This window comes from Hyperolius riggenbachi, chromosome 11 (assembly GCF_040937935.1).
Source record: "Hyperolius riggenbachi isolate aHypRig1 chromosome 11, aHypRig1.pri, whole genome shotgun sequence".
Taxonomy (NCBI): Eukaryota; Metazoa; Chordata; class Amphibia; order Anura; family Hyperoliidae; genus Hyperolius; species Hyperolius riggenbachi.
In genome coordinates, this window is record NC_090656.1 from 137526360 (window position 1) to 137553930 (window position 27571).

General features: G+C 47.1%; 1 protein-coding gene across 1 annotated transcript in view; it reads right to left on the minus strand.

Annotated features, from left to right (window-relative positions):
- The window catches only part of LOC137537885 (solute carrier family 22 member 6-B-like), a 145849-nt gene that overhangs the window by 10376 nt on the left and 107902 nt on the right, over positions 1-27571 (minus strand). The window contains exons 6-7 of the mRNA XM_068259830.1: positions 11984-12102; positions 2288-2502 (exon numbers count right to left, since the gene is read on the minus strand). Of these exons, the coding sequence (XP_068115931.1) occupies positions 2288-2502; positions 11984-12102 (334 nt within the window). The remainder of the gene's footprint in view (positions 1-2287; positions 2503-11983; positions 12103-27571) is intronic.

The following is a 27571-nucleotide window of genomic DNA, read 5'->3' on the forward strand; positions in this document are numbered from 1 at the left end:
AGAATGTCTGACCTCTCTACTCACCAGTGGGCCCTCGCCACTGGTGAGGTACTATTGTCTCACCAGCTTATCTGGGGAGATAGTTTCTTATTGCTCCATTAGTGACTGATAGCACCTTTCCAGCTCCTCTGGAAAGGTCTGATCAAGTCTATACAGTCACTTACTCTACTAGTACCTGGCCAGCCCCTCTGGTGAAGGACTAGTCTGTATTCTCCTATTCTCTTACTGTTTGTACCTATTCCAGCCCTTTGGAAAGGTCTGTGCTAGTATATACAGTCAGTGTACTGATAGTACTTTACCAGCTCCTCTGGTAAAGTTCCTCTCTACTATTAAAGTTACGGTTGCACTAATACACAACTCTGTCAGTATCTCTACCAGCTATACTTGCATTATTGGTGATTCTGCAGATCACCACATAATCAGGTATAGTGTCTGTATTATTGGTGATACTGCAGATCACCTATAATCAGACGTCTGAGTTGCAGCACCCAACCGTTACACGTGATAACTATAGCACTAACTGGGTTAGCACCGCTGTTCACAGCTGATCAAAAGTTTTGTGCTAGCAAAGTCTGGTGCACTTCGCATTGAGTTTAATGGCGCTGCTTTGCATGCGGGACTTTGTGCGCGATCTAAACTTATCTAAACTTATCACGCCTAAACTTATCACGCCTAAACTTATCACGCCTAAACTGGCTTTTCATCAGCGTGGTGCAATGGTTATCACGCCTAAAGTCTTTTAGGCGGGCTAACTGGGTTAGCACCGCTTTGTGAATCGAGCCCCATGTGTGCTAACATAAACTGTGCAGTTGCCACAAAACTAAAAGAAAATATTTGCACATCTCAAACATCAACAATCTGCAGCCTTCATGGAGCTTCCAACTGTTTTTTTTTTAAATGATCACACAATCTAAAGCAGTGGTGTAACTACAAATCATGGGGCTCCCTGCAAACCTTTGATGGGCCCCCCCAATGTTCACATCTATTTCCTTGGTGACCCTCACAGCCTGGGGTCCCATCTTGCAAGGGCCACAGAACAAGTTTGGAAATCATCATTTTCACACCCATAACAAGTGTAGCCACAACAACACCCAATCTGAAGAATGGAAATCTTTATTGTAGGTAGAGAATTAGTAGTTGGGGCCTCCTTACAGCTCTGGGCCCCCCTGTGGGCACAAGTGCTGCTTCCCTCTAGTTACACCCCTGATCTAAAACCTTGTACACCAGCATGGTCTGCTTCACCTTATGTCTTGAGAAAGGAATATGCTGTATCCCAAAATGTTGTTTTCTGCTGATGGATTAAACCTTTTGCATCCTATTTTACTGAGTGCTGGCTTTGACTGAATTTTATTAACTGGATCCAGCCTTGCACCGGTATGAGTTCCCACTGAGTGGTGCAAATGTGGATCTGACACAACTCTTTTTGCTTTAATATTTTAGAGCCTGTGCAGGGCCATATACCAGGTGATCACAGCCATCCAGTAGGATAACTGCCACCAAAAATGCTTACTCCCAGCTGTTGCTATGGTAAAAGGCTTTATGGAATAGCCCACAAACGGTATCTGCGAACATCACTTTTGTTCGGTTCAGTTGTTTCTGAACCATATGACTGATATACAATAAAAACAAATCAAACACCACTGAATAAGTTGGGGGTTAGCAGAAGGGAAGCAGTAAATTAAGGTTAGCCATGTGGAAAGGTGTTGGGGGATGCTAAGGTTAGCTGTGGGGGGTTGAGGTTTCTTGCAGAAATCTATCGGTGATCAGTTTGCACTATACTGGCAGCTATAGTTCCCTCTCTGATCAGATTCGAAATCTACCAGCTCTTTGAGTAATGTATTGGCACTTTAAGGCTGGGTTTCCACTGCTGCGAATCCCGGCCGATTCCCCGCCCACGAATTCGGATGGATTACAGCAGCCTACAGAAGTCTATGAGAGCCATCCGAATTCGTGGCCGAGGAAATATCTGAGGCCCTGCAGCATAATTTCGTCCGTAGCTGTCCGAATCCCATAGCCGTGCATAGCGCGGCTATGGGATTCGGCTGCGAGAGGCAGCAGTTGTGCCGGCATCGCGTCTCGCAAGACGCATGCCGCCGCACAAATGGAAACGTAGCCTAAGTGAGCAGCTTATCAGGATAGACATTTCAAAGCGAGTAGATAGGGTCCAACACTTTTAAAAAGCTGCATGGGAATAATTATGTGTAGCCTGTAAAAAAAAAATCAGAGAACTATATCGAGACTGCAGACAATAAAATGTACCAAAAGGATTTTTTTTATTTTTTTTTACCTTCAGGAACAAAGATAGTCACTAAAATTGCAGCACCAGCCAAAATTAAAGCAGAAGCCTGTAGAATACGACGTCCAAGATAAGTCAACACAAAATAGGACAGAAACTTGGCTGGGATGTCAACAGAGCCAAATATGACCTGAATAATGTAAATACTAAGGCCAAATTTCTGAAGGTCCATGGCAAGGCCATAGTAAGCAAAACTGGTAGAAAACCTGAAAGAGGAAAAAAAAAATATCTTCTAGACGTTTTGCTTGGCCAAAGTAAGTTTATCAATTAAATTTTCAATAGCATGCATAGCAAATGTATTAGTAAAGAACATTATGACTTATGAGCCTGTTGCCTCAGACAAAGCAGGTCAAGTTGCCACACTGGTTTGGATTCTAGCACTTTACCATAGGGGGATATATCAGTGATGTAGTGGTTCTTTGGGGACAGGTGTGAAAATCAAAAGAGGGCAGAATGTAGGTACTGGTTGGTCTTGAAGGATAAATGTATTTTTGTTACCCAAACTATGTAATTATGGTAAGTAAACGTGGATTGAGGTAGGGTAGAGAGAGGTTAGTTTGAATAGCTAGGGTTAGATATTTTCAAAGAAAGTAAGAGTTAGGTAATTTGTGTGGCTGGGCACCCAAAGATGTCAGGAAGCAAAGTGGTTAGGATTAAGTGAATGTCATATATGACTGTATGTATGATCTGACCACAATAAACCAAAGTACATGTTCACATTTTCAACTAATGTTGTCCACAAGGGATCAGGAATCCAATTCTGTACAGACGCATCATTTCTGCGGTGGGATGACGACGTGCAGCACACAACAGAATGGCATGGAGCAGAAGGAGCAGGGATGGAGATCAATGGAGTTGGCCAGGGATGATATCTTTTGGCAGTCCAGATCTCTCTAACCAATGCATCGGGAAGGGGGGCTTCTATACCCATGCTACATTCTCGTCAGAGGCAGCACCGAATGGCCACCGTGGCCAATAACCATCCAGACCAGAATGTGTATGTAGCTTTAAAAAAAAGTAGCCTATTGGAAGGTTGCAAGCTTACTCCAAGTTCCTTTATGATCATGGAGTCAGCCTCTCTTTGCTGTCTTTGAAATTGGTTCCTACAGTTGGATGAAGGCTTGAAGGAATTTCACAGTCTGGGGATGTGCAGGACTGGGATTGTTTGTTATATGTAGGCAGCAGCGACTCCACATCCACTACCTTAAATTGTGAAATTCTAGCTTGCCTTAAAGAGAACCCGAGGTGGGATTTAATTATATTAGTGGGGCACAGAGGCTGGTTGTGCACACTATCACCAGCCTCTGTTGCCCCATGGTGTGCCCCCAGGACCTCCCTGCGATCTGCTGTCCCCTCCGCCGTGCTAGCGACACGCAGCGTGTCACCAGCACAATGTTTACCTATGCGGTGTCTGTCAGCGCTGCTTCCCCGCCCCCTCTGTATCGGCGCTACCCGCCCGCGTCCCTTCCCTCCCGCTGATTGGAGGGAAGGGACGCGGGCGGGTAGCGCCGATACAGAGGAGGCGGGAGAGCGGCGCTGACAGACACGCATAGGTAAACATTGTGCTGGCGACACGCTGCGTGTCGCTAGCACGGCGGAGGGAACAGCAGATCGCAGGGGGGTCCTGGGGGCACACCATAGGGCAACAGAGGCTGGTGATAGTGTGCACAACCAGCCTCTGTGCCCCACTAATATAATTAAATCCCACCTCGGGTTCTCTTTAACCTCTTGAGGACCATAGGCTTACACCCCCCTAGTGACAAGGCCGTTTTTTACAAATTAGGCCACTGAAGCTTCAAGGCCTCGCTGCAGGGCCATACAACTCAGCACACAAATGATTCCCCCCCGCCTTTTCTGCCCACCAACAGAGATTTCTGTTGGTGGGCTATGATCGCTCCCAGGATGTTTATTTTTTTAATTTATAAAAATGTATTGTGTTTTTTTTTTTAATAAATAAACCTATTTTATTATTATTTTTATAACCCTCCCCCCTCTCCTGCTGCCAGCCTATGACAGATATCGACTGTCATAGGCATCAGCCTATAAGAGCCAATCGCTCCTGTCTCCCCCAGGGGGACAGCCGTGTTAAACAGCTGTCTCAAGTACAGCGCTGACTTAAATCGCAGCGCTGTACAGTGTAAATAGATGGTGGTTTCGCCATCTAACAGTCTCCTAGCGGCGATCGCCACTGGGAGCCTGATGACGGAGCGGAGCTCTGTCATTTAAGCGGAGATGCACGCGCATCAGCACGCACGGCATGATCACCTGCAAAGCCCCGCCCGAGGACTTGACACCATTTGACGTTAGGCGATCCGGTGGCTGGCACCACATTCATGCCCACAGGTGTTACGTGGTCTTTAAGTAGTTAAATTACTCTAGGGACTACAATGTACACACTGACTGCTATCTTTTGGTTATCAACACCTCTTCATTGTATGACTGGGACATGCTAATACTCTCTCACCATAAACTCAAAATCAAGCTTGCTTTAAACTTCCTTTGATTAAATTTGAACTTTGGAGAATTGGGTCCTGCTGCCCTTGCTACTTGTTTGATAACCCTATATTGGCTTATGTGAATTTTTAAGGTTTTATTTAGAGTTTGTTTACAGTGGCGTAGCAACAGGGGGTGCAGAGGTAGCAACCGCATCTGGGTCCTTCGGCCAGAGGGGCCCCGAAGGGTCCACCCTCTATCACAGTATTAACTCTCTATTGGTCCTATGCTGGTAATAATTCTATAGATGCTTTGAATAGTAGTAACCATTAACACACTGTTCCCCACCCCCCTTCTTGCACCTCTGACACTGTGGTTGTACTTGGCAGGTTTTGGTGTGCCGTATCAATTGTTATGTATAGAGTGCTTGAGGGGCTCCATGTAAAACTTGCACCGGGGCCCACAGCTCCTTAGCTATGCCACTGTTTGTTGAGATTATCCTACAGGTGGTGATGCAGCTGATCATATAAGCTTTGTCTAGTTACTCCTGTATATTAAAGGGTCCTCAACAGCAGTGGCGTTTTGTTAATTGGGCGCTAGGGGGCGTGGCGCACCGGGTGACATGCCTACAAAGGGGTGTCAGAAAGGCCAGCAGACAAAATGTAACTCAGCATTAATCATGCTGCTGTGTCTGTGCGAGATGAAGAGGACGAGAAGCCTTACAGGATTCAGGCTTTCTCTGGCACGAGACCTGCAGGCAGCTACGAGTGGCTGTTTGGCACCACCCCATCTTTCCTCCTCCGGCTACGTAAAGGTACTGAGACGTCAGGGTCACGCTGGCCTGACGTCTCTCTGTGCTTCAGCTGCAGTCACTTATCTTCCCTCCCTCCAACTGGCACACAGTAGTCACTGTCTGAATGGGTGACGTCACATCAGGCGTGTCATGTATTTGTGCCACGAAATTTAAGCCCGTGATGAAGGAGTTTGTGTGACAGACTGCATGAAACATAATGGCCCATACTCATGGGCTACAATTGTCGCTGCAACACGCGCCGCGCGCGTGTTGCGGCGACAGGTCGCCCGTGAGTATGCGGCGTTGCACGCGCGCGCACCCCGAACTGTCGCCCGTCGCTGATGTCGCCAGGCGATTGAAAGTTTCAATCTCATGGTGACAGTCGCCATTGCAACTCCGCCGCAACTGTCGCTAGTCCGCGTAAGTATGCGGACTAGCGACAGCAACCTCCATGAAGTATACGGAGCTTCCAGCGGGGGGAGGAGGAACATCGGCGACAGCTTCCGTCGCACCGCTGGTCCCTGTTCCGCGTGTGTACGTGGAGGGACCTGGCGACGAGCTGTCGCTGGCCTGTCGCCCACACGCTCACGTGTGCTGGCGACAGGCCACTTTTGCAGCCCGTGAGTATGGGCCATAAGGCACACATGAAAGAAGCTTGCAAGCAGCCAGCCGTGACAACTGCTGTGTGAGGACATATCAATCATCCTGCCAAGCCAAGGAGGAGGGGACACTGTTCTCTGACAGACTGCACACACAGGTCAGCCAGAGACATTCCAGGAGGACTCCAGGAGATCATGAGGCATAATAAGAGGTAGATAGAACTCTGGCTCTGCTGTCCTTTCCCTTTAGAAATCACAATGTGATACAGGTACTTCTGGGGTCCCTGTATCTACCTAGTGAGGGGCTTTAGCTCCCAGTCAAGTGTGTGTGTAAGCCCATCATCATCGCAGTCTACTAGGAAAAGTGTGGCCATACATCAGGCCACTTGGCAGCCGGTCGACCATCCAAATCGATTATGATCGAATTGCATGAAAATCGATGCTTCCAAGTGCACACCTGACTGACAAAGCGACCAATTTCAGGATGGAAATTGGTCAATCATGCATGCTGCAAGATGTCGGGCTGAAGTTGGCTGGTCGGGTGTGCGGCGGATGATTTTGGAACGAGCGACGAAACGAAGTCCCCATTGCTGCTGCCACCACAATGTATAAATGTTCCGTCCGAGCAGTCCCTGGTGGTTCCTGTCTCCCCTCCTCCAGTTTATCTCATACCTAGTACACATGAGATTTTTCTGCCAGGTTTACTGTCAGATCGATTATTTCCAACATGTCTGATCTGATTTCGAATTGATTTTCCATTCACTTCTATGGAAAATAGATTGGACATGTTGGAAATAATCAGTCTGGCAGTAAATATGCCAGATAATCTCATGTGTACTCGACATTAGGTCTTTTTTACGAGAGTAGGTGACATGTGGTGCATCTACCAACCGTCAGCTGCTTTCATGTTACTGTGAAGCACTAGCAACTGCTTGGCATGGACCGTGTGGTGTGACACCCATTCCTTTAAAGTGGATCCGAGATGAACTTTTACTCCTTGCATAATTGTGTTCCTTACATATAGTTTATAGGGCATTCCTCAAGCCAAATACTTGTTTTGTTTTGTTTTAATACCCTAATTTCCTATAAACTAAACAAACCACACCCACAGCTTCTCCAGAGTGCCTTGGCGCTTGCAAGGGATTGTGGGATTTCAGTCTGGGCAGGTGAAAAAGGTGTTAGTAGCTATAGATTTCAGAGGCAGAGTTTTCACAATCTGAGAGTTGCAGTGCCAGATACAGATCAGTTGCCTGTGTAATGGAGGAGATAAGAGTGGAGTTTTCACAGAATATGCAGATTAGCATGCCTAGATACAGATAAGCTTGACTGTGTGTGTAATTGTGTAAGAGCTGGTCCACACTAGGTCCGAAAATGTATCCGTGGCTGCGTTTTTCAAACCTGATGAAAAACGGAGTCCCGGATACTAATGTTTAAAATAGCAGCCAGCCTCACCCAAGTAAAAAACGGATCCGTCTGCGTTTGCGGGGATCCGTTTTGAAAACCTGAACGGAAGGTCTGGACCTGCTGCATTTTCACGCAACGGATCAGGACCACGGATACACGCAGGGGGTGGTGAAAGCAATGAGAAAACGCATCTCCAGCTCCACAGGCAAAAAACGGATGTGAAAACGGAGAGCCTGAGCTTTATGATTGGCCCAAATAATCCTCCCACTCCTTCCTAATGATAGAGACGTTTTCTGTCAGGGAAAAACCTGAACGGAAACTGATACAAAACTGATGCAAAACTGATGCACTTTCATCAGTTTGCAGTACGGTGGGTACTTCCCCTGATCCGGACTGCAGTGTCCGTCCTGCAACCGGGTCTAGTGTGGACCCAGCCTAATAGTGACAAGCAGAAAACATGTCTGCTCCCATTGTATCACAGGAAAAAATATTAATATACTGTTGAAGCTGTTTGAAGATAGATTTGCTGTGTAAACTATCTAAACTTTAGATAAGATATATAGACAAGTCACTTGTTATATTTAGTTTTTCATCTCGGATCCGCTTTAAGCACATTTGAGCTGTCCAGAAGCTTCACCTAGAATTGCTTTTGTGTTGCCATGTAAGCTCTCTGTTTTAATGAACACATGTGGTTATAAACCTTTTGGTAGACTGTATTAAATTACCATCATACATCGGATGTTAGGCAGCAGACTGGATCAGGCATGCAGTTTAGCCTGCAATTTTCCAGCCAAAGAGTGTCTTCCTCTGGCAGTTTAATGCAGCTAAATGGCAATGTCCATATGCACTTGTATGTCACTAGTAGTTAAAGGAATTGTCTGGGCAAAAAAAGGCAACCATGAGACCTCCAAGTGACCAGTTTAGCAACCATAAGACCTCCGGGTGACCAGATTAGCAGCCATGAGGCCTCCAAGTGACAAGCTTAAAGGAATTGTCTGGGCAAAAAAAAAAAGTTTCACTTACCTGGGGCTTCTACCAGCCCCATGCAGCCATCCTGTCCCCTGGTAGTCACTCACTGCTGCTCCAGTCCCTCGCTGGCAGCTAGTTTAGTTTTTGCCGACCTCGGAGGTCGGCGGGCCGCTTGCGTACATTTTTATGCATTCCCGCTAGTGCAGGAACATTAACATATACATGGTTACGCGTTAGTGGTGCAACGTGTACATTTTTACATGTTGCACCACTAACGCGTAACCATGTATGTGTTAATGTTCCTGCACTTGCGGGAATGCGTAAAAATGTACGCAAGCGGCCTTCCGACCTCCGAGGTCTGCAAAAACTATACTAGCTGCCAGCGAGGGACTGGAGCAGCAGTGAGTGACTACCAGGGGACAGGATGGCTGCATGGGGCTGGTAGAAGCCCCAGGTAAGTGAAACTTTTTTTTTTTGCCCGGACAATTTCTTTAAGCTTGTCACTTGGAGGCCTCATGGTAGCTAAATTGGTCACTTGGAGGCCTCATGGCTGCTAATCTGGTCACCCGGAGGTCTCAAGGTTGCTAAACTGGTCACTTGGAGGTCTCATGGTTGCTAAACTGATTCCTTGTAGGTCTCATGGTTGCTAAACTGGTCCCTTGAAGGACTCATGGTTGCTTAACTGGTCCCTTGGAGGTCTCATGGTTGCTAAACTGGTCCCTTGGAGGTCTCATGGTTTCTAAACTGGTCCCTTGGAGGTCTCATGGTTGCTAAACTGGTCCCTTGGAGGTCTCATGGTTGCTAAACTGGTCCCTTGAAGGACTCATGGTTGCCAAACTGGTCCCTTGGAGGATTCATGGTTGCTAAACTGGTCCCTTGAAGGACTCATGGTTGCCAAACTGGTCCCTTGGAGGATTCATGGTTGCTAAACTGGTCCCTTGGAGGACTCATGGTTGCTAAACTGGTCCCTTGGAGGACTCATGGTTGCTAAACTGGTTCCTTGGAGGACTCATGGTTGCTAAACTGGTCCCTTGGTGGACTCATGGTATCTAAACTGGTCCCTTGGAGGACTCATGGCTGCAAAACTGGTCCCTTGGAGGACTAATGGTTGCTAAACTGGTCCCTTGGAGGACTCATGGTTGCTAAACTGGTCCCTTGGAGGACTTATGGCTGCTAAACTGGTCCCTTGGAGGACTCATGGTTGCTAAAGTGGTCCCTTGGAGGTCTCATGGTTGCTAAACTGGTCCCTTGGAGGTCTCATGGTTGCTGCGCTGGTCATTTAGAGGCCTTACGGTTGCTGCATATGTCATATGAAGGCCTCATGGTTGCTGTATTTGTAACTTTTATTGATTAATAAAAAAAAGAAGTCCCTAGAAAAGAATGTGTAGATGTTTTACCATGGACATGCATTATCTGAATATAAGTTCAGACAGAAAAGTGTTCAAACTTGATCCACCTGTTAGAGATCAGGAAATGGCTCCTGAACTGAGAGGTATACCGAGGCTGCCATATTTATTTCCTTTTAAACAATACTAGTTACCTGGCAGTCCTGCTGATCTCTTTGGCAGCAGTAATGTCTTTATCACTCACCTAAAACAAGCATGCAGCTAATCCAGTCTGACTTCAGTCAGAAACATCTGATCTGCATGCTTGTTCATGGTCCGTGACAAAAAGTATTAGAGGAAGATGATCAGCAGGACAGCCAGGCAATAAGCATTGTTTAAAAGGAAAAAAATGTCAGCTTCCATATCCCTTTTGAGATCAGGTATGAACTCACTTGGTACATTGTTCACCTGGCTCTTCACTATAGAATAAAGCTTCCAGCAAGACACTTCAATCATTTGTACTGTGGGCGGCGCCTATACCTGGCAACTATACTGGGGGCAACTATTCCAGGCTACCTATACCTGTCATTACCCAGTGGCACGCTTAGTAGGCCACACTCGCTCCTTTCCCTTTTTTTGGGGGGGGGGGGGGGTGTGTCGCTTAAAACCCAGCACCGGGTGTCAAATGCCCTAGGTACGCCACTGCTCAACAGAGAGATGTATAAGAGTAAGGTGATCTCCCCCTTGAGTCCCAAATTACCTGTTCTTAACCCTGGCCCTTCAACCTAGAATAAATGCTGATTTCATAGATTCAATATGCTCCGAAACCTGGCCTCAATACTCCCTATTGAGGAGCCCTGTTCTTCTCCTTCTGCATCTTGTTAACCACTATGAGATTTATTTAGTATGTTGAACCCTTGATTCCTACACCTGATACCTCATTTCCACCTTAAAGGGATTCAAGCTGCTTTCTATTTCTGCAGTTTGTCCTAGTTTCTAAAGGTGCGTACACACGCACTACTGTAATGAACGGCGGATCCGTCAGACCTCCCACTGGGCGGGCGTTCTCCCGACAGTAGTGTGTGTGTACAGTCTGCTGACAGACTGTACACACACTTTACTGTTGGGAGAACGCCCACCCAGTGGGAGGGTCTGACAGACCTGTCGTTCTTTACAGTAGTGCGTGTGTACGCACCTTAATAGCTGTTGGAGCTGCCATTCCCCCCTCCCCTTCCCTCTGCCCTTATTTATCCAGGGGAAGGGAAGGTGTGAAGGTAATCAAGTGTGACTCTCTTAACCTTTTGAAGTACATTGTCCTTTTATTTACTTATTTCTACTGCTAATTCCTGCATTCCTTATCTGCCTGCTCTTTCCTCTTTTTGCTGCTGTCAGGCAGGCGGAAATAGGGCAATGATAAACATTTAAATGTAAAGAGAAGAGGTGGAATAGATTTTATTTTTAAAAAACAACACATTGTTAATATGCATTTTTAATGTGCTACTGAGATACCCTGGGTACTAAAAATGGTGCTCGGTTAACTTTAAGCTCTCATTCTCGCCTTTATAATAATTCTACCATTTGTATAGTGCTTTTCTCCTGTTGGAATCCAACCGTTTAAGAGCAGCAGTCACTAAGGGCATGATCAGAAGGCCATCCTGCAGTGTTAGGGAGTCTTGCCCAAGGACTCCTTACTGAATAGGTTCTGGCTTACTGAATAGGAAGAGACGAGATTTGAACCATGGTCTCCTATTTCAGAGGGGCCCTAAACATGTACACTATCCAGCTACCATAAATTGAGTTAAGGATAATGAGGGGTCTGTCCCCCTCTGTTTCTCTTGATAAGGTTGTATGCCAGGCCCACCTTAACATAGAAAGTCACATTTTTTGAGAATTAGAAGGGAAGTGGAGGTAAATATATTTCTTGCTTTATCTGTGATGCTCAATATCATTTGGCCAGGCTTTTTAAACCTGCCTAATCCATGTACTACCTGCAGAACAGTTGGCCTAAAGCTGTCTGCAGGCAGACTTTCTACTTCCACTTTGGTACTGCAACCATGTTTCTGTAACTGATGGTAGAAGCCAGAAGGAGATCCAGGTACAAAAATAAAAAAGACACACATATGGCTTATTTAAGCACATTGACAAAGTGGAACTTAGTACATACCAAGCACAACACATACAAATGGTTGTACGGCGGATCACAGGAGTCTTTATCAGATGTAATGTGGAGTACTTAGCCTGACTGGCAGCTTTGATTTCCTGTTGCATGTCATATTTCACCGCCTGCAATTAGCAGAGAGCATAAAAAAGAGTGTAAAACATAGCAGAACAGTTTTATCTTTCTATAGAATTTGTTCTATCATGATTCGGAAACATGCCTTACTTGTCCTAAAGTAAATATTTATATATTGGGCAACATAGAGTAAAATTAATATAAATATAAATAATAATGAATAATCTAAGCAACGTGGACAGGAATGGTTTGAGACCTTTTCTTCTAAATAGTAAAACCAAAAAGTCTGCCCTGAAAAGGGGCCCTGGTAATCATGGGAACTGATTTTTATACAAAATAAAATTGTGTGCCAGTTGTTATTTGATAGTTGTGTCTAGAGATTACTACAAGGAGATCCACTGCCTTCTATATAAAGACAGATATTATACTTCATTCTATAAACTAAGGCCCGGTTCACATTAGCGGTGGCCGTCCGGAATCGCCGTGCCGGAGCCGCACCGCTTGCAGAACGGACGGAACGGACGCACGGCATAGCAATGAAAGCCTATGCGTCCGTTCACATGCGTCCGTTCTGCCGGACCGGAGCCGGACCGGATCCGGGCCGGATCCGGACTCCGGCCTCCGTTCCAACATGCGCTATTTTTTGATCCGGCTCCTCCGGCAGCCGTATCCGGGGCGGAGCCGGACTGCACCATCCGGCCAATACAAACCAATGGGAACCGGAGAGCGCACAACACACTGGCTGAGAAATCCGGATGTTCTACCCCACTTCCTATGCGGATTGTTGCGGCGATATTGGATGGGGACACATGGGCAAGCATTTTGGAGTGGAGCAGCACAGCTGGATCCGGATCCGGAGATGTTGGCAGCATGTCGCAGGTGGAGGTGAGTGCTAAACAGCAGAGGGCCTGATTCCACAGGTCCCCCTTCTGCTGACCTCCCAGACCCCACCATTTTTTTTGTTTTTTACGTTACTTTTGCCAAACGGATCCGGATCGCATCCTGATGAACACCTGATGCAACCTGACCGGATCCGGATCGGATCCGGATCAGAACCGTACGGTTCCGATCCGGATCCGGTCCGGATCCGGTCAGGTCATCCGGTCCGTTTGGCAAACAACCGCAAGTGTGAACCGGGCCTAAGGAGAAGAAAATTATTGATGATAAAATTAAGTTTCTTCCTAAATTTCTGCAATCCAGTTGCCTGCTTGCCATACATAATACCTTAGACATAAAAAAAATTGCCTCTTGGTGGCTAAAGGGGCCCATACACTGATCGATTTCAGTCATCGATCGATCTATCGATTCTATAGAGTCAGAAATCGATTCTATCAAATTCCCCATTCGATCGATTTGCAGCCGATTAGATCAATTTCAATTGATTTGATCTATCTGACAGGATGGAAAATCTAGGTCGATCTGCTGCTGGCAGCTGATCGATGGCTCATAGAGTTGCATTGGATCTAATGGTCCAATAATGCATTTAGATCGATTTCCAATAGACTTAACTCTGAAATCTATTGGAAATCTGTTCCTAGTGTGTGGCACACATCTGATAGATTCCTGTCACATTGGACTTGACAGGCATCTGCCAGAAATCTCTCTGATGGTCGAATCTGCTGCAAATCTACAAGTGTATGGCCACCTTTAGTAACTGTTATAAAATCTGTTATTTTACATTAAGTGATAGATTTATATTAACCTCCTTGCCGGTTATCCCGAACACAGTTCGGGGTAACCTGCGCAGGAGAATTTCTCAGGCCCCGCTGGGCCGATTTGCATAATTTTTTCTTTCCTACACGCAGCTAGCACTTTGCTAGCTGCGTGTAGTACGCGATCGCCGCCGCTCGCCGCCGATTCACCGCTACCCCCCGCGCCGAGCCGCCCCCCCCCCCCCCCCGCCCCAGACCCCTGCGCAGCCTGGCCAATCAGTGCCAGGCAGCGCTAAGGGGCGGATCGGGATTCCCTCTGACGTCACGACGTCCATGACGTCGGTGACGTCATCCCGCCCGGTCGCCATGGCGACCGGGGAAGCCCTGCAGGAAATCCCGTTCTCAACGGGATTTCCTGCATACTCTGATCGCCGAAGGCGATCGGAGTGGGTGGGGGGATGCCGCCGCTCAGCGGCTATCATGTAGCGAGCCCTGGGCTCGCTACATGATTTAAAAAAAAAATAAATTAAAAAAAAGTGCAGCACTGCCTCCTTGCCTAATTTTTTATAACGCCAAGGAGGTTAAACCCTATATATTTATAGTAATGTCATAAATTAGCAGTGCATCAATACTTATTAAATAGACTGTAAAATGAATTTGACAGTGGGGAAATGTATTTTGGTGACAATGGATGTGAAGACTCTTGTATTCCAGAGTCTATTAGACATTTACTTTTCATACAGACTAATCTATGGACACAGCAGAAGTTTGTTTCCAATGGTTACTGATGGTATTGGAAATAAACTGTTTCTATTTTGAAATTACTTTCCATGTGCAATGTTGAAGGGAACACGCCATGACCATGAGAGACATAAGGAGGCTGACATATTTAATTTCTTTTAAACAATGCACATTGCCTGACAGTGTTGCTGATCCACACCACAACCTCTAATTATTTTAGCATGCAGATCAAATATCTCTGAATGGATTAGCTGCCTGCATGCTTGTTTCAGGTGTGTGATTCAAACACTTCTGACCAGAAAGATGAGCAGGACTGCCAGGCATTGGCAACTGGTATTGCTTAAAAGGAAATAAATATGGTAGTCTCCATATGTCTCTTACCTTGGAGTCCTTTAAATAAACAGTCCTGATGGGTCCAAATGCAGCAACATCCTACATAAATAATGGAATGCCTTTGTTTAGCCGTACAACTTATAATTACAACACGCTTAGTGTAGGTGGCAATATATATATACAGTGGCTTGCAAAAGTATTTGGCCCCCTTGAAGTTTTCCACATTTTGTAACATTACTGCCACAAACATGAATCAATTTTATTGGAATTCCACATGAAAGACCAATACAAAGTGGTGTACACGTGAGAAGTGGAACGAGAATCATACATGATTCCAAACATTTTTTTACAACTAAATAACTGCAAAGTGGGGTATGCATAATTATTCGGCATAATTATTCGGCCCCCTTTCATCTGAGTGCAGTCAGTTGCCTATAGACATTGCCTGATGAGTGCTAATGACTAAATAGAGTGCACCTGTGTGTAATCTAATGTCAGTACCAATACAGCTGCTCCGTGACGGCCTCAGAGGTTGTCTAAGAGAATATTGGGAGCAACAACACCATGAAGTCCAAAGAACACCAGACAGGTCAGGGATAAAGTTATTGAGAAATTTAAAGCAGGCTTAGGCTACAAAAAGATTTCCAAAGCCTTGAACATCTCACGGAGCACTTTTGAAACGATCATTCAGAAATGGAAGGAGTATGGCACAACTGTAAGCCTACCAAGACAAGGCCAAACAAGGAGAGCGCTGATCAGAAATGCAGTCAAGAGGCCCATGGTGACTCTGGATGAACTGCAGAGATCTACGGCTCAGGTGGGGGAATCTGTCCATTGTGTACTGCACAAAGTTGGCCTTTATGGAAGAGTGGCAAGAAGAAAGCCATTGAAAAGCATAAGAAGTCATGTTTGCAGTTTGCCATAAGCCATGTGGGGGACACAGTGGGGGACACAGCAAACATGTGGAAGAAGGTGCTCTGGTCAGATGAGACCAAAACTGAACTTTTTGGCCAAAATGCAAAATGCTATGTGTGGTGGAAAACTAACACTGCACATCACTCTGAACACACCATCCCCACTGTCAAATATGGTGGTGGCAGTATTATGTTCTGGGGTGCTTCTCTTCAGCAGGGACAGTGAAGCTGGTCAGAGTTGATGGGAAGATGGATGGAGCCAAATACAGGGCAATCTTGGAAGAAAACATCTTGGAGTCTGCAAAAGACTTGAGACTGGGGCGGAGGTTCACCTTCCAGCAGGACAACGACCCTAAACATAAAGCCAGGGCAACAATTGAATGGTTTAAAACAAAACATATCCATGTATTAGAATGGCCCAGTCAAAGTCCAGATCTAAATCCAATCGAAAATCTGTGGCAAGATCTGAAAACTGCTGTTCGCAAACGCTGTCCATCTAATCTGACTGAGCTGGAGCTGTTTTACAAAGAAGAATGGGCAAGGATTTCAACCTCTAGATGTGCAAAGCTGGTAGAGACATACCCTAAAAGACTGGCAGCTGTAATTGCAGCAAAAGGTGGTTCTACAAAGTATTGACTCAGGGGGGCTGAATAATTACGCACACCCCACTTTGCAGTTATTTATTTGTAAAAAATGTTTGGAATCGTGTATGATTTTCGTTCCACTTTTAACGTGTACACCACTTTGTATTGGTGTTTCATGTGAAATTCCAATAAAATGTATTCATGTTTGTGGCAGTAATGTGACAAAATATGGAAAACTTCAAGGGGGCCGAATACTTTTTCAAGCCACTGTATATACCGGTGTGTATATATATATATATATATATATATATATATATATATATATAGCTGTGGAGTCGATACAAAAATCCTCCAACTCCGACTCCTCAGTTTAGGATTCCACCGACACCGACTTTTCTAATTTGCATATTGATTAAAAGTATGTAACATAAAACACATCTCATCACTGCCAATGCTTAGGAATTTTAAAGCTTTATTATGATGGCATCTGTTTTGGGGAACAAAAAGCTCCTGGCCAGATTTTGGGTTTGCGAACCGCAAACGTGAAGTTAGTTCCGCAAAAGTACGAGTTCGCGTGAACCAGGCGAACCACCATAGACTTCAATAGGCAGGTGGATTTTAAACCATACAGGGACTCTTTCTGGCCACAAAAGCGATGGAAAAGTTGTTTCAAGGTGTCACAGGAGCCCTAGTGGCTGACCGCACTTAGCCCTCTAAACGGTGCCAGCGCACAGATTGTGCGAACTCTGGTCGCAGTCAATGCGCAGGAACCGTTAAGAATTAGCTGCAGACAACCCAGAAGGGAGCCTGTGAGACACGGGTAATTACAACGTACACACGATTTCACGGTATCTGCCACCACCACTGGTATGGGCCAGTGGACCCGATTTACTGACTGACTAGTCCTGCGAATAAAACGGTTAAACACACGGTATTCTGTCTAGCCAACAACAAACAAACAGTAGCGTATCTTCAGAGACCCGGGATCAGTTCTGTGTGTGCTGATAAGCAGGGTAGCGGACAGTGAATGACTTGGAGAAAGTCGTTTATTCACGCAATATAAATAATTAATATATACAGACAATTTTTAAAATCAACAATTATTAAAACAGTAATAGCCAGTATAAAAAATAAAAGAAGGGAGAAAAATACTTAGTTCCTGGAAAGATGTCCTTTTTGTGGGAAAAATCAGAGTTCTGGGTTTCAATCAAAGTTCAGAGTTCAGACCAGGTGGATGCCAGCATATCCTCAAGCTGGCACCGATGAGTTCAAGATGTTTTCAGGGTGGAGGACTCAAGCCCGCCTGCTGGCTCTGTGCTTTTGATGAAGCTGGTTTGGGGGTGTGGCAATGCCGGCCGCCTCTGAGCTACCAGCAAATGACAGTTCATTCCCTCTGAGAGATTTTAGAGCTAAACTTATGAATTGCTGTAACTCCTGAACCATACACGTTACATTTAGGGGGGTAACAGCTTCATACTTGGAGGAAAATACAGATTAATATGATATCCGACATGGCTAGTGCAGCAGATCAGGGTCCTGGGTAGATTCATACCTGGGTTGTAGGGGCCCCGGGCCCCTCTCGACTGGTATCAAGAGATCCAGCATGACCCTACGGATCCAATGATACCGCTCTCATAACCACCCTATTTATTGTATTCTGTAAATGGGCAAAAGATTATATAGTACATTCATTTCTTCCTGCTAAGGCTGGAGTCAGCCTGACTGGAGTCCAGCTGTGTCTGCTTCTTGGGATCTCCGTCTATAAAAGGCCCTGTTGGCTCCTTCAATTAAAATCTGAATGTGAGATCAGCTTAGACAAACTTTGAGTTTACACCTCTGGCTTAATCAGCAGTCACAGGGCCAGTCTTCCTGCCAGCTGCTAACAGGGGAAAAAAAACTTCCTATTTAAAAAAACCCGGAATGTCAATCTCTAAATCGCTGGCCTGACTACCATCCAGGGCGATCGGCACAATAAACCGATTGCGTTCTAGTTTCTCACGGCTGTTCCGTGACACCTCCCCTTCCTGACGCTGTGTAGAGGGTTGTCAGCAAGACATCCGTCGTAGCAGCCATTGGCGCTGTTGGGCCTAGTCCCCCCTGACACCGGGACAGCCCATCAGCGTTCCGGTGTCGGCCAACCTGGCTGACGGGTCTCGGGTTGCCGGTGCGGCAGGGAAACCTACTGGAGCCTGTGGCTCGGTTCCCCTGGACCGGTCGCGGTCTGCTACCCTCAGGGTTGACCCGACATGGACCGTTCTGGACAGGGCGTTTGCGCCACTGCAGTCGGACGTGGTGTCTGCCGGGACTGCTGACAATGGGCAGTGGGTTGGTTAGGTCAACAGCCAGCCCACGCAGGGTTCCCCTGCTAAGTGGCTGTGGACCTAAGGGAACCCCGCGGGAATCCCTGGACCTTCCCAGCTCCTGACAGACGGCACATGCTCTGCAGTAGTTTGCTACATCCCTGTTCATCCGGGGCCAATAAAACTGTTTCCGAATACCGGCAAGTGTCTTGCGGACCCCTGAGTGCCCTGTCAGAGGATTACCATGTGCGGATTTCAGCACATGTCCCCTGAACGCACTCGGGACCTCAAGCCATTTGGTATTCGCGTGGGATCTACCTGTAGGGGGCTGTACAGACTCACTGTACAGTCTCCCACCTTCCCAGTACACCTTGAAAGCGGCCCCGTCTGCGAGGGGCTCAGCGGCTTGCTGCCTGAGCACCTCCAGGCTTGGGTCACTTTGTAGTGCGGCTGAGAATACGGCGCTGTCAGTTTCAGCCAACTGGCTCATGTCACACGAGGGCAGCGGCTGAAAGGTCTCATCCCTGCGGTCAGAGGAGGGGGAGGAGGCCGGAACCCCCTCCACCTGTTCTGAGCTCAGGTTCTGAGCAGTGCAGCTGCGCGGTACTGCTAGCACAGGTACACTGTCAGAATGGCACCGACGGACATTACTCAAATCATCATTGCATGCAGTAATGACATTGACAGGTATAGACATTTTTCCATTACAGACAGGTTGTACAGTAAACTCAGGTACAGTTACAGCATCATCACAACAGACAGTCTGTACCTCAAACTCAGGTGCCTTTGAAGCAGGCACTATTGAACCTGGTACCCTTGAACTGGGCACATTCAACCCACCTCCCCCTGGTGCTCCCCCAAGTGTATAAAGTGCCTGGTGGTGGGTGGAGAGTCCGTCTCCTTCCGTGAGCGACAAGGCGGTCGTGGCAGGTTCATAGTAGGACACAAGCTTGCCCAAATCAGTCCCCAGCAACACAGGGACTCGGAGATCCTTCATAACCCCAACAACCCTTTCGTGGACCCCTCCTCCCCAATCCAGCTTCACTCTCGCGTGGGCTATGTGAAAAAGGGTGCCCTCTACTCCAGTAAGGGCAAGGGATCGGCTGGAGCTGATGCTCTCCTCTGGCACAAGGTGTGAGTAAACTAACGTGATGTCAGCTCCGGTGTCCCTGAATCCGGTGACAACTTTGTCGTTCACTCTAACAAGTTGCTGCTGGTCGGATCGGTTGCGGATTTCCTTTCCCTGGGCAAACAGGACAAAATCCGATGATCCAGGCTGTGGTTCGCTGGCGGGTTGCCTCTGCTGTGGGTGAGGTACAGGGGATACAGATGATCCAGGTGCTGGTGGTGTCTGTCTTCGCTCCGGACAGTCGAATTTCATGTGTCCGGGCTGGCGGCAGTAGTGACAGGTGACCTCTCCAGGCGCTGCAGCCCTGGGTGCAGAAGCTGTGCTGGGTGGCCTCTGTGGCTGACGGCTCACAGGGGCAGGAGAGTCTGCCGAGGTATTGGGCTGACCTCCTCTCCAGCTGGATGGGACAGTTCTGCGGGTATCAGCCACCCGGGTAGTTGCAAAAGTCTCAGCAAGGTCTGCAGCGACAGTTGCTGAAGCCGGCTTACGTTCTAGCACAAACTGTCGTACATCAGCAGGGCAAATGTTCAGAAATTGTTCGAGGACTATCAAGTCCTCCAGGACGCCATAAGACCCTTTGGTGAGGCCTAGAGTCCACTGGCGGAGTGTGGTGAGCAAGCTGCTGACCACATCTCGGTACGAATCAGAAGACTTTTTCTGCCAGGCCCTGAACTTTTTCCGATAGGCTTCTGGCGTCAGCTGATACTTAGTAATGATAGCGTCTTTTATAGCAGCATAATCATTATCCTTCTCCGCAGGCAATTCTGCGAAGGCATCAAGCGCTTTGTAGCGCAGCAAAGGTGTCAGATGTCTGGCCCACTGGTCTTGGGACAGACGATACTGACGGCACGCTTTTTCAAAAGACCGCAAAAACAAGTCAATGTCTGTGTCTTTCTCAATATTAGCAAATTTAAATTTTGCACTTACGGGTGCTGCAGCTCCTTCAGCAGGGAGGCTGGGCGGTGAACTCCGGCTGGCCTGTTGAACCTTTGCCATGTCGAGCTCATGCTGTCGTCTCTCCCGCGCCTCTGCAGATTGGCGCTCCCGTTCTCGCTCAGCGGCATCCCTCTCCGCGTGGCGTTCTGCAGCAGCAGCAGCAGATTGGCGCTCCTCACGCATGTACTGCAGGTACTTGTCCAGGTCCGTCTCCATCAGCTGTCGTAATGCCTGCTGCATTATCGGATCAGTACAAACGGACAGTCCAGTACTGGCCGGTTCCAGGCGAGTACCTTCAGAAACTCTGGGATTGGGGTCCACACTGACATTCTCCTGCGTAACTGTTGATGCAGGGCCCTCAGGATGCACAACCTCTGTACGGTCAGGAGTCTCAGTCTCTGGTTCCCCTCGATTGTCAGATGGGCTGGTATCCACTTCAGCGGACACTCCCGGCTCCCGCAGTTGCTGGGTATCCCATTGAAACAATTCCGTTACCAGGTCCCCTTGTTTCTTGCGGCCGACATCAATGCCTCTCTCTTGGCAAAGATTTTGCAGGTCCGCCAGGCACATTTTCTTGTAGTTCCCGGACATTTCCACGCCAAATAAAATAAAACTTTTGGGGAAGGGTACTGGCTACACAGTCTCTCTGTATATATAAAAAATATATTGCCTTCCAGCTACACCAACGAATTAGTTCGTTTCTTGATAGCGCTAGCGCTATCTTAGATACTTTCAGCACAACACAGGTCCCAACCGCTGCCTAACACTGTCACAGGAGCCCTAGTGGCTGACCGCACTTAGCCCTCTAAACGGTGCCAGCGCACAGATCGTGCGAACTCTGGTCGCAGTCAATGCGCAGGAACCGTTAAGAATTAGCCGCAGACAACCCAGAAGGGAGCCTGTGAGACACGGGTAATTACAACGTACACACGATTCCACGGTATCTGCCACCACCACTGGTATGGGCCAGTGGACCCGATTTACTGACTGACTAGTCCTGCGAATAAAACGGTTAAACACACGGTATTCTGTCTAGCCAACAACAAACAAACAGTAGCGTATCTTCAGAGACCCGGGATCAGTTCTGTGTGTGCTGATAAGCAGGGTAGCGGACAGTGAATGACTTGGAGAAAGTCGTTTATTCACGCAATATAAATAATTAATATATACAGACAATTATTAAAATCAACAATTATTAAAACAGTAATAGCCAGTATAAAAAATAAAAGAAGGGAGAAAAATATTTAGTTCCTGGAAAGATGTCCTTTTGTGGGAAAAATCAGAGTTCTGGGTTTCAATCAAAGTTCAGAGTTCAGACCAGGTGGATGCCAGCATATCCTCAAGCTGGCACCGATGAGTTCAAGATGTTTTCAGGGTGGAGGACTCAAGCCCGCCTGCTGGCTCTGTGCTTTTGATGAAGCTGGTTTGGGGGTGTGGCAATGCCGGCCGCCTCTGAGCTACCAGCAAATGACAGTTCATTCCCTCTGAGAGATTTTAGAGCTAAACTTATGAATTGCTGTAACTCCTGAACCATACACGTTACATTTAGGGGGGTAACAGCTTCATACTTGGAGGAAAATACAGATTAATATGATATCCGACATGGCTAGTGCAGCAGATCAGGGTCCTGGGTAGATTCATACCTGGGTTGTAGGGGCCCCGGGCCCCTCTCGACTGGTATCAAGAGATCCAGCATGACCCTACGGATCCAATGATACCGCTCTCATAACCACCCTATTTATTGTATTCTGTAAATGGGCAAAAGATTATATAGTACATTCATTTCTTCCTGCTAAGGCTGGAGTCAGCCTGACTGGAGTCCAGCTGTGTCTGCTTCTTGGGATCTCTGTCTATGAAAGGCCCTGTTGGCTCCTTCAATTAAAATCTGAATGTGAGATCAGCTTAGACAAACTTTGAGTTTACACCTCTGGCTTAATCAGCAGTCACAGGGCCAGTCTTCCTGCCAGCTGCTAACAGGGGAAAAAAAACTTCCTATTTAAAAAAACCCGGAATGTCAATCTCTAAATCGCTGGCCTGACTACCATCCAGGGCGTTTGGCGCAATAAACCGATTGCGTTCTAGTTTCTCACGGCTGTTCCGTGACACAAGGGGTCTAACACCTGGAGGGGGGCATGCTGGAGTGGGATACATGCCAAAGTTCCTTGGAAAATTACTTATATGACGCAGAGTAGGGTTATAATCCCTAAAGGGCAGAAATCACATTGCATTCATAAATTGGAGGCATAAAGTGCTTTAAAACATTTTGCATGTGTATACATCAATCAGGTCGTGTAAGTAGTGTACTACTTCACACTGACAGACCAAACTCACTGTTTAACGCACTGCAAATCACTGTTTAACGTATTGCAAACAGCTGTTTGTGTAGTGATGGCTGTGCTAGTGCGCACGTTGGCGAGAGTGCAGGCGATGGCGGTTTTCCAGCCCATATGGTCGGGATGAGGTAGCTCAATGACAGAACAACAGTGACTGTCCAGCTGATCGAATTTGGTCTGTCCACAATGAAGCAACAACCTTATTAGCATGGGTGTGCCCCCAACACACTCATATAGGTCATTGCTTCATTGTGATATGCAAGTCCCTTCACCGCGGCAAGGTAACGATCATCAAGGGTAATTGACACGTGTACATGCCTTTTGTTTTGTTGTTGCAGCCACAGTGCCGCCAGAAAAATTAGGCATGTACACACACCAGAAAATGTATTATTATTTTTGGTAAAGCAGCCTTAAAAATTCAGGAATCCACTAGGAGTCCTGGACCCTGTTGGTGGTGGAGGAGAAGGCAGTCAAGTGGCCTGCAGGAAAAGATGCTGTGTGGGGACTGACTTAGTCTTCAGGCAGGCAGCAGCAGTGTGCAGGCAGAGATGCTATATGGGGACTGACTTAGTCTTCGGGCAGGCAAATGGCCTGCAGGCAGAGATGCTGTGTGGGGACTGACTTAGTCTTTGGGCAGGAACCAGCGGTGTGCAGGCAGGGATGCTGTGTGGGGACTGACAGTTTTCAGGCAGGCAGTAGCCCTCCGGGATCCATGCCTCATTCATTTTAATAAAGGTGAGTACTGAACACTTTTTCGACCTAGGCAACTTCTATTGTCAGTTACAATGCCTCCTGCTGCGCTGAAGGTCCTTTCTGACAGGGCGCTTGAGATGGGGCAAGCCAGAAGTTCGATGGCAAATTGTGACAGCTCTGGCCACAGGTCAATCCTGCGCACCCAGTAGTCCAGGGGTTCATCACTGCTCAGAGTGTCTATATCTGCAGGTAGTTGGCTACCTGCTGGTAGAGGCAGGGAGGGTAGATCCAGAAGGGCTGAGGCGAGGCGTTGGACTAAAGAAAGTCTGCATGTCCGACATCACCATCAGATCGCTAGAGCGTCCTGTCCTTGCCTGCGTGGACATGGGAGGAGGAGGAGGAGGAGGATTACTGGCACCTTTTTTCCATTGTGCTGTGACATCGACCTTAAATGCACTGTAAAGCATACTTGACAAATTGTTGTGCAAGTGCTGCATCCTTTCAGCCTTCTGGTAATTTGGTAACATTTCCACCACTTTGTGCTTATACCGAGGGTCTAGTAGCGTTGCTACCCAGTACAGGTCATTCCCCTTGAGCCTTTTTATACGGGGGTACCACAACAGGCTGGACAGCATGAAAGACTTCATCTGCACAAGGTTGGATGCCGACCTAGTAGTCATCTCCTGTTCCTCTTCCTCAGTGATGTCAGGGAAGTTCACCTCCTCTACCCAGCCACAAACAATACCACGGGTACCCGAAAGGTGAGCAGCACAAGCCCCCTGCGATGCCTGCTGCGGTTGTTCTTCCATCTCCTCCTTAAAGCCACCTTCCTCCTCTGACTCCTCTTCCCCAGACTCCTCCCCCCTCCTCTGTGCTGCCGCAGGTGTTGATGACAAATCTGGTTCCCACAACTTTTCCTCCTTTTCTGTTCATGCTCCTCCACAGCTTGATCCACCACTCTACGCACGGCATGCTCCAGGAAGAAAGCGTTTGGGATCAGGTCGCTGATGGCACGTTCGCTGCGACTCACCAGGTTTGTCACCTCCTCAAACGGACGCATGAGGCCGCAGACATTACACATAAGTGTCCAGTACCTCAGAAAGAAAATCTCCAGCTTCCCAGAGCCTGCTCTAGCACCGTAGCTGTACAGATCCTGTTGTAGCAGGTGGTCAAACATGAGGAGTGTTGAATTCCAGCGAATTGGGCTATCGCAAATCAAGTGCCTCACTGGCAAGTTCTTTCTCCGCTGAATATCGGAGAAGCGTGCCATGGCTGTGTCGGAACACCTGAAATGTGCACACATTTTCCTGGACTGCTTCAGGGCCTGTAAGCCTGGGAACTTACACACAAATCATTGGATTATAAGATTCAGCACATGTGCCATGCAGGGCACATGTGTCAGCCTGCCCAATTTCAAAGCCAACATGAGATTGCTTCCGTTGTCACACACGACGTTGCCAATTTCCAGTTGGTGCGGGGTCAGCCACTGATCCACCTGTTTGTTCAGAGCGGCCAGGAGTGCTGGTCCGGTTTGACTCTCGGCTTTGAGGCAAGACATGTTCAAGATAGAGATGGCCCAAACCTCCGATTTTAAGTTCGGTTCGCGCAAACTTTTCGCAAACCGCAATAGACTTCAATGGGGAGGTGAACTTTTAAAACTAGAAAAATTTATGCTGTCCACAAAAGTAATGGAAAAGATGTTTCAGGGGGTCTAACACCTGGAGTGGGGCATGGCGGAATGGGATACACACCAAAAGCCCCGGGGAAAAATCTGGATTGGACGCAAAGCAGCGTTTTAAGGGCAGAGATCACATTGAATGCTAAATTGCAGGCCTAAAGTGCTTTAAAACATCTTGCGTGTGTATACATGGATCAGGGAGTGTAATTAGAGTACTGCTTCACACTAAACACACCAAACTCACTGTGTAACGCACCGCACACAGTTGTTTGCGTAGTGACGGCCGTGCTGGACTGGTGCGCACCATGGCAAAATTGCTCTCCCTCACTCAGTGATGTCAGGTAATGTCTGACTGCCTTATCAACTTTTGATGGTTCCTTCTCTACCATTGTTAAAGCTTACATCTATTTTTTTAAATACTTGTTCTGCTTGCTGTTCAGTACCTGCAATCAGAATCTTTTATGGAGGGCAAGTCTGCCATTGCGAGTGACCAGGGGTAATGGCCGGGGAATCCTGGTTCGATTCCGGTCCGGAGTGGGAGCCTAAGAAATGGCTACCACCACCACACATCCAAGGAAGGCAGCAGGCACGCTGTGGGCAAAGGAGCAGGAACGGCTACCACCACACATCCAAGGAAGGCAGCAGGCATGGCATGCACGTCCCAAGGTAGTGACCAAAAATAACAATACAGGAGGACTTTCAAGGCCCTGCTGTATATGTGAGATGAATCAACTTTAAATCCTTTAACGAGAATCTGTTATGGAGGGCAAGTCTGCCATCCATTCAAGTGAAAGTAGGTGGGTGCACTGTGAACAACAGGCAGGTAGGTATATATGCAGTACTGGATATTACAATGTGCAGCTGTCCCACACAGACAGGTAGCGGACAGGCACAGTGACACTGCGTGTGCTTAACTCACGCAGGTAGGTGGGTGCACTATGAACAACAGGTAGGTAGGTATATGCAATGATGGGTATTACAATGTGCACCTGTCACACATAGACAGGTAGCGGACAGGCACAGTGACATATCATATGCAGTTCAAACTGGAGCGCATAGCGCCGATAGCAGCAGGGAGGATCGAGCAAGCAACATAAGATTTTAAATGTAGTTGCCTCAGAGGGCTCTCACCACCACCATCAGGCCATTGTCTACACTCACAGGTTCCCCTCTCGTCAGCATTGCCTCTGCAGCGAATGGCTGCCTCCTATACACCGCACTGCCACACTTCAGCCTCGCAAGTCTCACAAGCGTGTAGATCAAACTTTTGTGTGGCGGGTGACGTTACCACCTAGCTCAACTTCCATTACTAGTATCGCCCGCCCACTTGGCTTCCTCAGACGGTCACATGAGCAGTGCTGTCTTCCTCCTTTTAAAAGTCCTGTGACACACATCATTTCTGCATATCACTGCCCAGTGCCCAGCTTGATTCTTATTGGCCACTGAGTTCCAGCATTGAAGCCTTGCCGAGATCGTAATTCCATTGGTTATTTCCCATAGGATATTTATCACATCAAGTCCTTTCTTCTTCTTTAGCAGTTTTATATATCAGGGATTGTTGCATGCCATCCAATGTACTTTCAGATTACAGTCTGTACCTTCATTTATTTTATAAACACACCTCAGGAGTCATAAGAAGCCAAACGGAAATACTACTATGCATAACTACAGCCGATCCTATAATGTCCAGATTCTATCCATGTACTATCTCCATTTCAGCATTTTTAATGTGATGCATTTATATTCCGACACCTAATAACAATAGGTATATGGATGGTCTACATTGCATAAATTTGCCATTATTGATGAACATCAACATAAAGCAATCATAATATGATTCCAATAGGAAAAATGAAGCATACAAGCATATCTATCAATCTTCTAATGATATGCATATCACGCACTCACTATGTAGGTAGAAAGGGTGATAGTGGAAGATCAGAATTGAATCCCTTTGGAATCACAGTTCCTAGTCTAAAAATCCAACTTGATTCAATTTGGCAAAGCCTTCTATCCAAATCTCCACCCCTTGAGGGAATATGCATTATTCCCTTAAACTTCATGCAGTCAGGATTCATCACATTAAACAATTTAAAATGCAGTCCCAATGGACTCGTTTACTCTCCATCTTTTATGTTGCCAACGTGTTCCTGGATGCTTTTTTTGACCATTCTCCTAGTTTTACCGATATATTTTAGGCTGCAAGGGCATTCAATCATATAAACG